Here is a 12,650-nt window from a genome sequence, read left to right on the forward strand (position 1 = left end):
CACGGGGAGAACATGCAAACTCCGCACAGAAAGGCCCTCGCCGGCCACGGGGCTCGAACCCGGACCTTCTTGCTGTGAGGCGACAGCGCTAACCACTACACCACCGTGCCGCCCAAGTCCGAGTCATGAAAGAAAATTTCGAGTCAAGTCCGAGAACAAGACTCCACCCGCGCCATTTGACGGTGGCTGTTGCTGGCTTTATGTGAAAGCATTTCTGCTACTGTGTTGGACTAATGTTACTGCTCGACTGCTCCGTTTCAGTTAACAGGCTACAGATAAAAAGCTTGTTCGTTGCGCAGCAAGCCCCGCCCACTATCAACAGTGCAAATAACATGAGACAGGGTTAACACTAGCTAGTTCATCACTCAGCAAGCAAGCCCCGCCCACTATCAACAGAGCAATGAACATAGCGTGTCACTTCCTTCTCTGGGTGGAGTCTCGCCAAATGATGATTGAAGTTCGAGGTCGTCTCCTCGATAGTTCTTCTACGTATGGAACACGTAGCAGGGCATTTTTTCCCACTGCACGAGAAGTCTGTATAAGCAAAGCGGACAATCCTAGCGGCTTCTCTCCAGGCATTTTAGCGCCATTAACGTTAGTTTGTTCCTGAACATGTGAATGAACAGGTGAATGTGCATTCTCTTGCATGAAATTAGTGTAAAAGTTAATGTAGATATAAATATCTTGTATCAAATTATTATGGCATGTTACAAAAAATAAAGAAAAAAATCAGTCCTCGTCTCCAATTTATGAGTCCAAGTCATCAGTGCTCAAGTCAAGTCACGGGTCCTTAAAATTAGGGCACGAGTCGGACTCGAGTACTACAAGCCTGGTTTGTGGTGCCGTCAACACACTTGGTAATTTATAGGTTTTTGGCCTTTATCGCCATCCACCAGGGCTTTGAACCAGAATTTTTTTCCTATTGGTTCGTTTCGAACAGAAACGGAATTTTAACGTTTCCTGTTTTGGGTTCCACCATTAAATAGACGTTCCCGAACCGGTTAGAACAAAAAAATTTCGTTCCCGGAACGGTTAATTACGTTCCCTGTCAGCTGTTTAACAAATGGCTATAAAATGATGTCTCTGTCTCATCCAGCTTAAGCCAAATGTAGGCTAATTCTATTACAACCTTCATTAAATAAGACAAGAAATAATTCAAAACAATTATTATTTCAAATGTTGGCGATTTGGATTCTCAGTATGTCTTCCCATCTACACAAACAGAAAAAGTGCCAAAAATGAAAGATAATTCGTTTAGTGTGTTACCAAAGGCTAGTCAGGCCCTATGCATTGATAGGCTAACACAGGTTAACGTCATTTAATGTTCGCGAGCCTCTCATTAACGTGGACAAATATATTGATATCGTGTTTGAAATTGACGTTTTTGAATAATGATAGACTGCAATATTTACCTCTTATTTAAGATGTGGAGGCGTGATAGTAGTCCACCCTCCCGCTCTCTCCATTCAGTCAGCGAACGTCACACAGGAAGTGAACCCCAGCGGGTCATAGAAACTTGCGCAGGAGAAGAATGACTTTTTTATTTGTAGGCTACAGAAACTTTGAGGAACGAAATAAAAACCGGTATTAACCGGTTACCATTATTTTTAATAAGCGTTTCTGTTCCGGAACATAAAAAATAATAGTTTCTGGTTTCGTTTCTGTTCCATGTGAAATAGAAAAAGTTCCCGGCTTTCGTTTTCGTTCCTTGAACCGGTTCAAAGCCCTGCCATCCACACATGAATCCGTAAAACATCAGCGTTGCAGAAACTCGTAAATGTTTAGTACAGTTTGGTCTCCAAAAACAATTTTGCGTTAACGTTAATAAAATGAACAGATAGCTCTATTGGGAACCTCAGGACGCTCTTAGCAGGCAGTGGTATTGATCTTGCCTCGGTTAATATTCCGGGACAAACGTCCAGGTGAAGTATAGAGGTGATTTTGGTTGCTTTACCCACAGGGTTCAGCCCTAATTTATTATTTCAGGAATAAGAAGCCTAGTCTCATTCATCTAAGCCCTCAGACAACAAACATGCCTGAGGGCATTTTCCCCGCTTTCTATAAAGACCCTGAAAGACAGTCTGCGCTTTTCTTTCCTGGCTTGATTAACAGCCGTAACTCCAGCTCAGACAAGTTATGCTTTCTGTGGTTTTTCAGGGTTGCAGCGTGGCACCGAGTACTCTGTCCGTGTGTCAGCCATAACTGTGAACGGCTCAGGCCCTGCGACAGACTGGACCACCGCTGAGACCTTCGAGAGCGATTTGGACGGTAAAAACTGTTACTACGCTGTTGCTATGCTCTTGCTACCGCAAACTCGCGGTTTCATTTCTTTTTTCTTTTTTTTTTTTTATGAATGTGCCCCCGTGTGCGGTGTTTTAGAGTCCCGCGTCCCCGAAGTGCCTGGTTCTTTACACGTCCGGCCGCTGGTGAACAGCATCGTGGTGAGCTGGTCTCCTCCGGAGAACCAGGACATCGTGGTTAGAGGTTACATCATCGGCTACGGAATCGGAAACCCTCACAGCCAAACAATTAAAGTTGACTACAAGCAAAGATATTACAACATCGAGAACCTGGGTGAGCCCCTGTTCTGTTAACTATTCTCTTTTAAAAAAAAAAAAAAAAGATATGATTTGCATTTTTTAATAAATAATTGTGTTCCTTTCCTGCAGAAACACATTAAAGTGTTTTTATTTTGCCCATTAGTCACATTAACATGAGCTACTGAGCGTCTGATTACATGTGAAAGCGTGTTACAGTAAACGTAATTTGTGCTCCAAGCAGGGAATCATGGGACGGATGTTGGGAAGCGGGAGATCTCCCAGTAACCATCGCCAAGCCTCGGTGTAATTAAATTCACTGGGGGAGGGGAATCGCACAAAGAAAATATGCATAATTGAGGCTCTCATAATTCACCTAATTACATGAGAAAGGGAATCAATAATGGTGTTTAAATATGTGCCCCTGCCACCGTGATGAATATGAGCGAGGGTCCCTGAGGAGCCGCTGGCTTGATTAGCTAAATGATTTCTCTTTCTGTGTTCGCCAGATCCCAGTTCGCAGTACGTGATCACACTCAAGGCCTTCAACAACGTGGGTGAGGGCATCCCGGTGTACGAGAGTGCCGTCACACGACCCCAGACAGGTAGACCAACACCAGTACCATCACTCTTACTCACATCAGAGCTCTGAACACACATTTCAGTCCTGGTGCTGCTCCGTGACTGATTTATAGCAGGCTTTTTTTTTTTTTTTTGGCAGTGCAGCTGGCAGCGTTGTGAGTTTTAGTGTTTGTTGTCGATTTGAGGCATGTCATGTGATGACTGTAACGCTAAACTAAGATGGACACTTCTCCACTATCTGTTAGTGTTTTTCTCTCTAATCTATAACCACAAACAATAATTTCAACGTTTCCCAGCACTGAGACAAAAACAAAACCTACGAAAGACTACTATATAATACAAGTTCAAAACTACAGCCGTCTAACAATAAGGTGTTCAGATGACAGATATTAAAAAAAAAAAAAATTTACCAAATCTGTTCTTATAAAGATTTATTCAGCATCACAATGTTCAACTTATAGTTTAAAAAAAAAAAGAGAAAAAACTAGAGTTGCATTTCCTGTAGTGAGCACTCAGTAAGTGCAATCGCCTGAAATAAAGATGAGAAGGGAAATACAAAGGAAATAAACTGGATGATGGAAAGGAAATATAAGGATGACGAAGGAAAGGAAGTGCAAGGAGGAAGACTGGAAAGGAAGCGTGAGGAGGAAGATGGAAAAGGGAAGTGCAAGATGGAAAGGAAATGTGAGGAGGAAGGAGGGGAAAGGGAAGCGCGAGGAGGAAGGAGGGGAAAGGGAAGTGTGCAAGGAAGAAGATGGGGAAAGGGACGCGTACGAGGAGCAAGGAGGGGAGAGGGAAGCACGTGGGGAGGAAGACGGGAAAGGGAAGCGCGCGAGGAGGAAGATGGGGAAAGGGAAGCGCGCGAGGAGGAAGATGGGGAAAGGGAAGCGCGCGAGGAGGAAGATGGGGAAAGGGAAGCGCGCGAGGAGGAAGATGGGGAAAGGGAAGCGCGCGAGGAGGAAGGAGGGGAAAGGGAAGCGCGCGAGGAGGAAGGAGGGGAAAGGGAAGCGCTCGAGGAGGAAGATGGGAAAGGGAAGCGCGCGAGGAGGAAGGAAGGGAAAGGGAAGCGCACGAGGAGGAAGGAGGGGAAAGGGAAGCGCTCGAGGAGGAAGATTGAAAAGGGAAGCACGCGAGGAGGAAGGAAGGGAAAGGGAGGCGCGCGAGGAAGAAGATGGGAAAGGGAAGCGCGCGAGGAGGAAGGAAGGGAAAGGGAAGCGCACGAGGAAGAAGATGGGAAAGGGAAGCGCACGAGGAAGAAGGAAGGGAAAGGGAAGCGCACGAGGAAGAAGATGGGAAAGGGAAGCGCACGAGGAAGAAGATGGGAAAGGGAAGCGCGCGAGGAGGAAGGAAGGGAAAGGGAAGCGCACGAGGAGGAAGATGGGAAAGGGAGGCGCGTGAGGAGGAAGGAGGGGAAAGGGAGGCGCGTGAGGAGGAAGATGGGAAAGGGAGGCGCGTGAGGAGGAAGGAGGGGAAAGGGAGGCGCGCGAGGAGGGAGGGGAAAGGGAGGCGCGCGAGGAGGAAGGAGGGGAAAGGGAAGCGCGCGAGGAGGAAGATGGGAAAGGGAAGCGCGCGAGGAGGAAGATGGGAAAGGGAAGCGCGCGAGGAGGAAGGAGGGGAAAGGGAGGCGCGCGAGGAGGAAGATTGGAAAGGGAAGCACGCGAGGAGGAAGGAAGGGAAAGGGAGGCGCGCGAGGAAGAAGATGGGAAAGGGAAGCGCGCGAGGAGGAAGGAAGGGAAAGGGAGGCGCGCGAGGAAGAAGATGGGAAAGGGAAGCGGGCGAGGAGGAAGGAAGGGAAAGGGAGGCGCGCGAGGAGGAAGATGGGAAAGGGAAGCGCGCGAGGAGGAAGGAAGGGAAAGGGAGGCGCGCGAGGAAGAAGATGGGAAAGGGAAGCGGGCGAGGAGGAAGGAAGGGAAAGGGAGGCGCGCGAGGAGGAAGATGGGAAAGGGAGGCACGCGAGGAGGGGAAAGGGAAGCGTGCCAGGAGGAAGGAGGGGAAAGGGAAGCGCGCCAGGAGGAAGGAGGGGAAAGGGAAGCGAAAGAGGAGGAAGAGTTAAATAATACAAATCCACATTCCCACGTCTAGTAAAAGAAGTGGTTCGTTTACAAAAAGCTTTAACAAGTTCATGGAAGTGTTTAAAATGCATTTCACATCAGTGTGTTGAGTTTACCAGCTGTGCACAGACTAAAAGTGACTGAAGAACAACTGCTTTTCCGCTTCTTGTCCCAGTGCACGGAAACGTCATCATTCTTGTCACACGTGCTACAGATGTAGGAAAACCATTGAAGTATTTATTTTAAAAAGGCGTTACTCTTATTGGCTTCTCATTATTTAAAAAAAAAAAGCAATGAAAGGCTGAATTCTGAACAACGGCTCAGTCATAATTCTTTTAGCGTTTCTGCTTCTTGCCAGCGTTCTGCTTCTCATTCTGATAATCCTGTGATTATGAGCTTCCAACCAAACCATTAGCACTTCAGGGAAGGCTTTAAGCAGCTCTTTGTAATAAAAGGGTGTGTGTGTGTGTGTGTGTGTGTGTGTGTGTGTGTGTGTGAGGCAAAGGCAGAGCTTTGATTAAACACTTCCTAATTCACTATGCAAGCTAGTCATAACTTTGTTGATTATTCATGGTAGTGATACGCTTGGTGAATAAAAAATGGCCCGGAACGAGTAGCTGTCGTTCTGTCAGTAGAGTCAGTCCTTTGGTTTTAATATTGAACAGGTCTGAGACGAGATTTTTTTTTTTTAAATTTCTGCAGGGTTCCGACCGAAAAGGATAGCAGGAAACATTTCAGATTAAGAGCACAGAGTGTCTTGATATGTCCTTGTGCTAAATATATAAATCAAAGATTCATTTTGCGAGCGTTCAGATCCAAAACAAGAAAGAAAAACGGATTAGATGACTGAGATTGAGAAGACACCTGTGGTTTTCGCTCCTGGTACACTCCTCCTCTTTCCCAGCATGCCATGCTATGCTGGGTCTGAGTCATGCCTTGCTTTCTCACTGAAATATGACTGGTTGCACGGCACTTCCAGGACCACCCACTGCTCCTGCTCTCACAGTCTCTCTGATCAGATACCATTTCGTGTTTCGGCGTCTGGGCTTATTTTGAATTTGAAGAGCAGTGTATAGAATGCTGACCTAGATTTGAACAAAACTTTTCTAATGAAACAGATATGAGTTGAATGCACTAGATACGATCTTTTCATTTCTTTTCAAGTACTAAAAGAATTAAAAGAAATAGATTTAAGTGTGGCGGCACGGTGGTGTAGTGGTTAGCGCTGTCGCCTCACGGCAAGAAGGTCCGGGTTCGAGCCCCGTGGCCAGCGAGGGCCTTTCTGTGCGGAGTTTGCATGTTCTCCCCGTGTCCGCGTGGGTTTCCTCCGGGTGCTCCGGTTTCCCCCACAGTCCAAAGACATGCAGGTTAGGTTAACTGGTGACTCTAAATTGACCGTAGGTGTGAATGTGAGTGTGAATGGTTGTCTGTGTCTATGTGTCAGCCCTGTGATGACCTGGCGACTTGTCCAGGGTGTACCCCGCCTTTCGCCCGTAGTCAGCTGGGATAGGCTCCAGCTCGCCTGCGACCCTGTAGAACAGGATAAAGCAGCTAGAGATAATGAATGAGATGAGATTTAAGTGCCTGGCGAGCATCTATTGGATGGCTGATTTTGACTATACATTGTTAGGTCAGATGGAACCAATGGAACTTGATGGAAAAGTGACTTTTTAGGGCCCGAGCACCGTTCGGTGCAAAGACCCTATTGTTTTTCGAAGGATTATTATTATTATTATTATTATTTTTCTGTCGCGTTTGGCTTTGTTTGAGGCATTTCCCATGCACAAAAACTCATGAAATTTGATGCACACATCAGTCATTGTAACCACTTCTCAGCCACAGACGTTTGGCCCCGGGCATGGCCCAGGGACTTCATAGCGCTCCCTAACTGAAACAAAACTCTTCAGAACTTATGGCCAGAACCTTACTCAGAACCCTTCGATCAGTACAAAAATGACATGAATCATGATAGTTGTCCTAGCAACAGACACACACACACACACACGCACACTAATAGTAACCTGCCATCATTGTGCATTTTGTTGCAGACATATGAAAACTCTGCATGTGTACACACACACACACACACTGCAGACACAGGAAAGCTAAGATGACTTAAGATTACAGCGTGAGATAGCGATAAGGAGGAGACACATGTATAGTTTTGTACATATATAAATGTACATCTTCACACCACGGAAACACACACACACTCTTTGTCTGTCTGTCTCTCATCCGTCAAGCAGTCATGGCATTTGCAACATGCACATCACCTTTGAACATTTGATGAATACACTACCGTTCAAAAGTTTGGGGTCACTTTGAAATGTCCTTATTTTTGAAAGAAAAGCACTGTTCTTTTCAATGAAGATCACTTTAAACTAATCAGAAATCCACTCTATACATTGCTAATGTGGTAAATGACTATTCTAGCTGCAAATGTCTGGTTTTTGGTGCAATATCTCCATAGGTGTATAGAGGCCCATTTCCAGCAACTCTCACTCCAGTGTTCTAATGGTACAATGTGTTTGCTCATTGCCTCAGAAGGCTAATGGATGATTAGAAAACCCTTGTACAATCATGTTAGCACAGCTGAAAACAGTTGAGCTCTTTAGAGAAGCTATAAAACTGACCTTCCTTTGAGCAGATCGAGTTTCTGGAGCATCACATTTGTGGGGTCGATTAAATGCTCAAAATGAGCAGAAAAATGTCTTGACTATATTTTCTATTCATTTTACAACTTATGGCGGTAAATAAAAGTGTGACTTTTCATGGAAAACACAAAATTGTCTGGGTGACCCCAAACTTTTGAACGGTAGTGTATATGAAATGTGACTGTTTTGTTGGGTGGCGGAATGTCCTGGGTTGCGGAACCACACGTGCGAGGGCCCGTAAAGGCCGCTAGCGGATTTAATTATTTGATTGTTTTTGTTTAACGTACACAAGAGTACGTTGAGACATCCAGAAAGTGTTGGATGTAAGTTTAACTGTGAAAAATAGCTTAATGACTTGAACCCCTGATGGTACAATATGCAAGATCACAACATGGTCCTGGAAACTTTAAGACAGGATTTCAACCAGTGTCTCAGATTAGCGCTTTATCTTGACTAGCACATTATGGTAGCACTTTATTTTGACAGTTTTGGATACTGTTAATTCAATCCTTTCAAGTATGATAGCAATCCTGTATACAGTGTCTTGCAAAAGTATTCATCCCCCTTGGTGTTTGTCCTGTTTTGTTGCATTACAAGCTGGAATTAAAATGGATTTTTGGAGGGTTCGCACCATTTGATTGATTTTACACAACATGTCTACAACTTTAAAGGTGCAAATTGTTGTTTTATTTGTGACACAAACAATAATTAAGATGAAAAAAACAGAAATATGGAGTGTGCATAGGTATTCACCCCCTTTCATATGAAACCCCTAAATAAGAGCTGGTCCAACCAGTTCACTTCATGTTACATAATTAGTTGATTAAGATCCACCTGTGTGCAATCAAAGTGTCACATGATCTGTCACACGTAGAAATGAACCTGTTCTGGAAGGACCCTGACTCTGCAACACTACTAAGCAAGCAACATGAAAATCAAGGAGCCTCCAAACAGGTCAGAGACAAAGTTGTGGAGAAGTATAGATCAGGGTTGGGTTATAAAAAATTTCCCAAACTTTGAATATCCCACAGAGCACCATTAAATCCATTATAGCAAAATGGAAAGAATATGGTACCACTACAAACCTGACAAGAGAAGACCGCCTACCAAAACTCACAGACCGGGCAAGGAGGGCATTAATCAGAGATGCAACAAAGACACCAAAGATAACATTGAAAGAGCTGCAAAGATCTACAGCGGAGATGGGAGTATCTGTCCATAGGACTGTTTTAAGCCGTACACTCCACAGAGTGGGGCTTTATGGAAGAGTGGCCAGAAAAAAGCCATTGCTTAAGAAAACACATTTGGAGTTTGCCCAACAGCACGTGGCAGACTCCTCAAACATATGGAAGAAGATTCTCTGGTCAAATGAGACTAAAATTGATCTTTTTGGCCATCATGTGCTAAGCTAATAGAGACATACGCCAAGAGACTTGCAGCTGTAATTGCAGCAAAAGGTGGCTGTACAAAGTATTGACTTTGGGGGGATAAATACCTATGTACACTCCAGATTTGTTTTTTCATCTTATTGTTTGTGTCACGTGTGGTGCAAACCCAACACCCTGAGAACACCATTCCTACAGTGAAGCATGGTGGTGGCAGCATCATGCCATGGGGATGTTTTCCATCTGCAGGGACAGGAAAACTGGTCAGAACTGAAGGAAAGATGGATGGCACTAAATACAGGGCAATTCTGGAGGAAAACCTGTTTGAGTCGGCCAGAGGTTTGAGACTGGGACAAAGGTTCACATTCCAGCAGGACAATGACCCTAAACATACTGCTAAAGCTCCACTGGAGTGGTTTAAAGGGAAACATTTAAATGTCTTGGAATGGCCTAATCAAAGCCCAGACCTCAATACAATTGAGAATCTGTGGCATAACTTGAAAATTGCTGTCTACCAACGCAACCCATCTAACTTGAAGGCGTTAAAGCAGTTTTACCTTGAGGAATGGGCAAAAATCCCAGTGGCTAGATGTGCTAAGCTAATAGAGACATACGCCAAGAGACTTGCAGCTGTAATTGCAGCAAAAGGTGGCTCTACAAAGTATTGACTTTGGGGGGATAAATACCTATGTACACTCCAGATTTGTTTTTTCATCTTATTGTTTGTGTCACAATAAAACAATTTTCACCTTTAAAGTGGTGGGCATGTTGAGTAAATCAAATGGTGCTAACCCCCAAAAATCCATTTTGATTCCAGCTTGTGATGCGACAAAACAGGACAAACACCAAAGGGGATGAATACTTTCGCAAGACACTGCATACTCCTACACTGCTAAAATATTGGCAATAAAATATTTTTCCCCCTCCACATCTAATATTTGTTTACGAACAAGATTTCACAGACATCTTTAGTTTTGGGGCGGCACGGTGGTGTAGTGGTTAGCGCTGTCGCCTCACAGCAAGAAGGTCCTGGGTTCGAGCCCCGGGGCTGGCGAGGGCCTTTCTGTGTGTTCAGCCCTGTGATGACCTGGCGACTTGTCCAGGGTGTACCCCGCCTTTCACCCGTAGTCAGCTGGGATAGGCTCCAGCTTGCCTGCGACCCTGTAGAAGGATAAAGCGGCTAGAGATAATGAGATGAGATCTTTAGTTTTTCTCATTTGCCTCCCTGACTTAGGTTAGTCTCGCTAACATAGCTAGTCGTAGTGATAAACTAGATTGTGATTGGAATACGGTACTGTGCAAAAGTTTTGAATACATGTAAAGAAATGCTGGAGACCAAAAATGGCTTAAAAATCATGAAATTAAATGTTTCAACTTTTAAAGAAAAATACTATAAACAGCAGTAAGCTATAATAAATGAAACAAAGTCGTTATTTGGTGTGAGACAACCTTTTGCTTAAATATATATATATATATATATATATATATATATATATATATATATATATATACACACACACACTACCATTCAAAAGTTTGGGGTCACTTTGAAATGTCCTTATTTTTGAAAGAAAAGCACTGTTCTTTTCAATGAAGATCACTTTAAACTAATCAGAAATCCACTCTATACATTGCTAATGTGGTAAATGACTATTCTAGCTGCAAATGTCTGGTTTTTGGTGCAATATCTACATAGGTGTATAGAGGCCCATTTCCAGCAACTCTCACTCCAGTGTTCTAATGGTACAATGTGTTTGCTCATTGCCTCAGAAGGCTAATGGATGATTAGAAAACCCTTGTACAATCATGTTAGCACAGCTGAAAACAGTTGAGCTCTTTAGAGAAGCTATAAAACTGACCTTCCTTTGAGCAGATTGAGTTTCTGGAGCATCACATTTGTGGGGTCGATTAAATGCTCAAAATGGCCAGAAAAATGTCTTGACTATATTTTCTATTCATTTTACAACTTATGGTGGGAAATAAAAGTGTGACTTTTCATGGAAAACACAAAATTGTCTGGGTGACCCCAAACTTTTGAACGGTTGTGTGTGTGTGTGTATATATATATATATATATATATATATATATATATAGTCTCAGGTCCAATGAGTGCAGTTTTCTGCGGAAATGAGCTGTAGGTTTTACTGAGCATCTTACAGAACCAGCCGCAGTTCTTCTGGACACTTTGACTGTCACACTCACTTCTTCATTTTGCACCAAAACCCAGCAGCCTTCATTACGTTTTCTTTTTTAATCTGAAAAGTGCTCTCTTATGTAATATGCTGCTCAGATACAAACCTTTTTTTTCTGTAACATTTAATTTTGTGCTGAAAAACAAACATTTTGAACTCTAAAATGTTTTGTACTGACTCGATAATGTAGAAGTCATAAAATAGAAATCTATAACAAAGTTTGTATGGAAAAAAAATCGTGTGCCTAAGACTTTTGCACAGTACTGTATGTTGTTAAATAATATAAGTAATGTGACAAACATGAGGTAGTTTATTAGCCGGATAGCTACTTTTTGTTAATGCTAGTGATTAACAAAAATAAAAGCAAGTAGAAATTGTGCTTTAAAGTTTTAAATTGTTTCTACATCTGTGTTTGTGTTTTATTATATTATTATTTTTATTCAGATTTCGCAGCAATATAATTTTGCTCTGGTCTTAAAGCAACAACAATAAAACAGGGAAAAAAAATACAGGCTCATCTGGTGACTGAACCTTTTTCATAGCATAGCAACCTGTAGCCTATGCTATGCTATGCTATATAGCTTAACTAAGCTAACTTAGCTAATATTAGTGCTTTTGTTCAGGTTTAACAGTTGTTTAAGAGTAGTTTTGGCTGATGTTAAATAAATACAAGAGAATATGACAGACTTAGTTTAATCCTAAAGATCCCACTGTAACAAGTGGAAGCTAGTTTACTAGCCGCTAGCTAGCTGATTTAGCTAACGATAATGGTTTGATTTTATGGGCAAATCGAAATAGCATATTTATAGATCATGTTCTTTATAGAGGTGTTCCTAACGGTTTTAGTCGTTTTTAGATATTAATCAATGATTAATGGTTTAAAAATCACATCTTCAGGCGTGGGCGGCACGGTGGTGTAGTGGTTAGCGCTGTCGCCTCACAGCAAGAAGGTCCGGGTTCGAGCCCCGGGGCCGGCGAGGGCCTTTCTGTGTGGAGTTTGCATGTTCTCCCCGTGTCCGCGTGGGTTTCCTCCGGGTGCTCCGGTTTCCCCCACAGTCCAAAGACATGCAGGTTAGGTTAACTGGTGACTCTAAATTGACCGTAGGTGTGAATGTGAGTGTGAATGGTTGTCTGTGTCTATGTGTCAGCCCTGTGATGACCTGGCGACTTGTCCAGGGTGTACCCCGCCTTTCGCCCGTAGTCAGCTGGGATAGGCTCCAGCTTGCCTGCGACCCTGTAGAACAGGATA

At 43.5% G+C, this 12,650-nt stretch overlaps 1 protein-coding gene across 7 annotated transcripts in view; it reads left to right on the top strand.

Moving 5' to 3' along the window:
• The window catches only part of neo1a (neogenin 1a), a 444,233-nt gene that overhangs the window by 399,483 nt on the left and 32,100 nt on the right, over positions 1-12,650 (top strand). For all 7 annotated transcript variants that reach the window (XM_060940914.1, XM_060940915.1, XM_060940916.1 and 4 more), the window contains exons 14-16: positions 2,158-2,268; positions 2,380-2,574; positions 3,047-3,142. In XM_060940914.1, the coding sequence (XP_060796897.1) occupies positions 2,158-2,268; positions 2,380-2,574; positions 3,047-3,142 (402 nt within the window). The remainder of the gene's footprint in view (positions 1-2,157; positions 2,269-2,379; positions 2,575-3,046; positions 3,143-12,650) is intronic.

This window comes from Neoarius graeffei, chromosome 15 (genome assembly GCF_027579695.1).
Source record: "Neoarius graeffei isolate fNeoGra1 chromosome 15, fNeoGra1.pri, whole genome shotgun sequence".
Taxonomy (NCBI): Eukaryota; Metazoa; Chordata; class Actinopteri; order Siluriformes; family Ariidae; genus Neoarius; species Neoarius graeffei.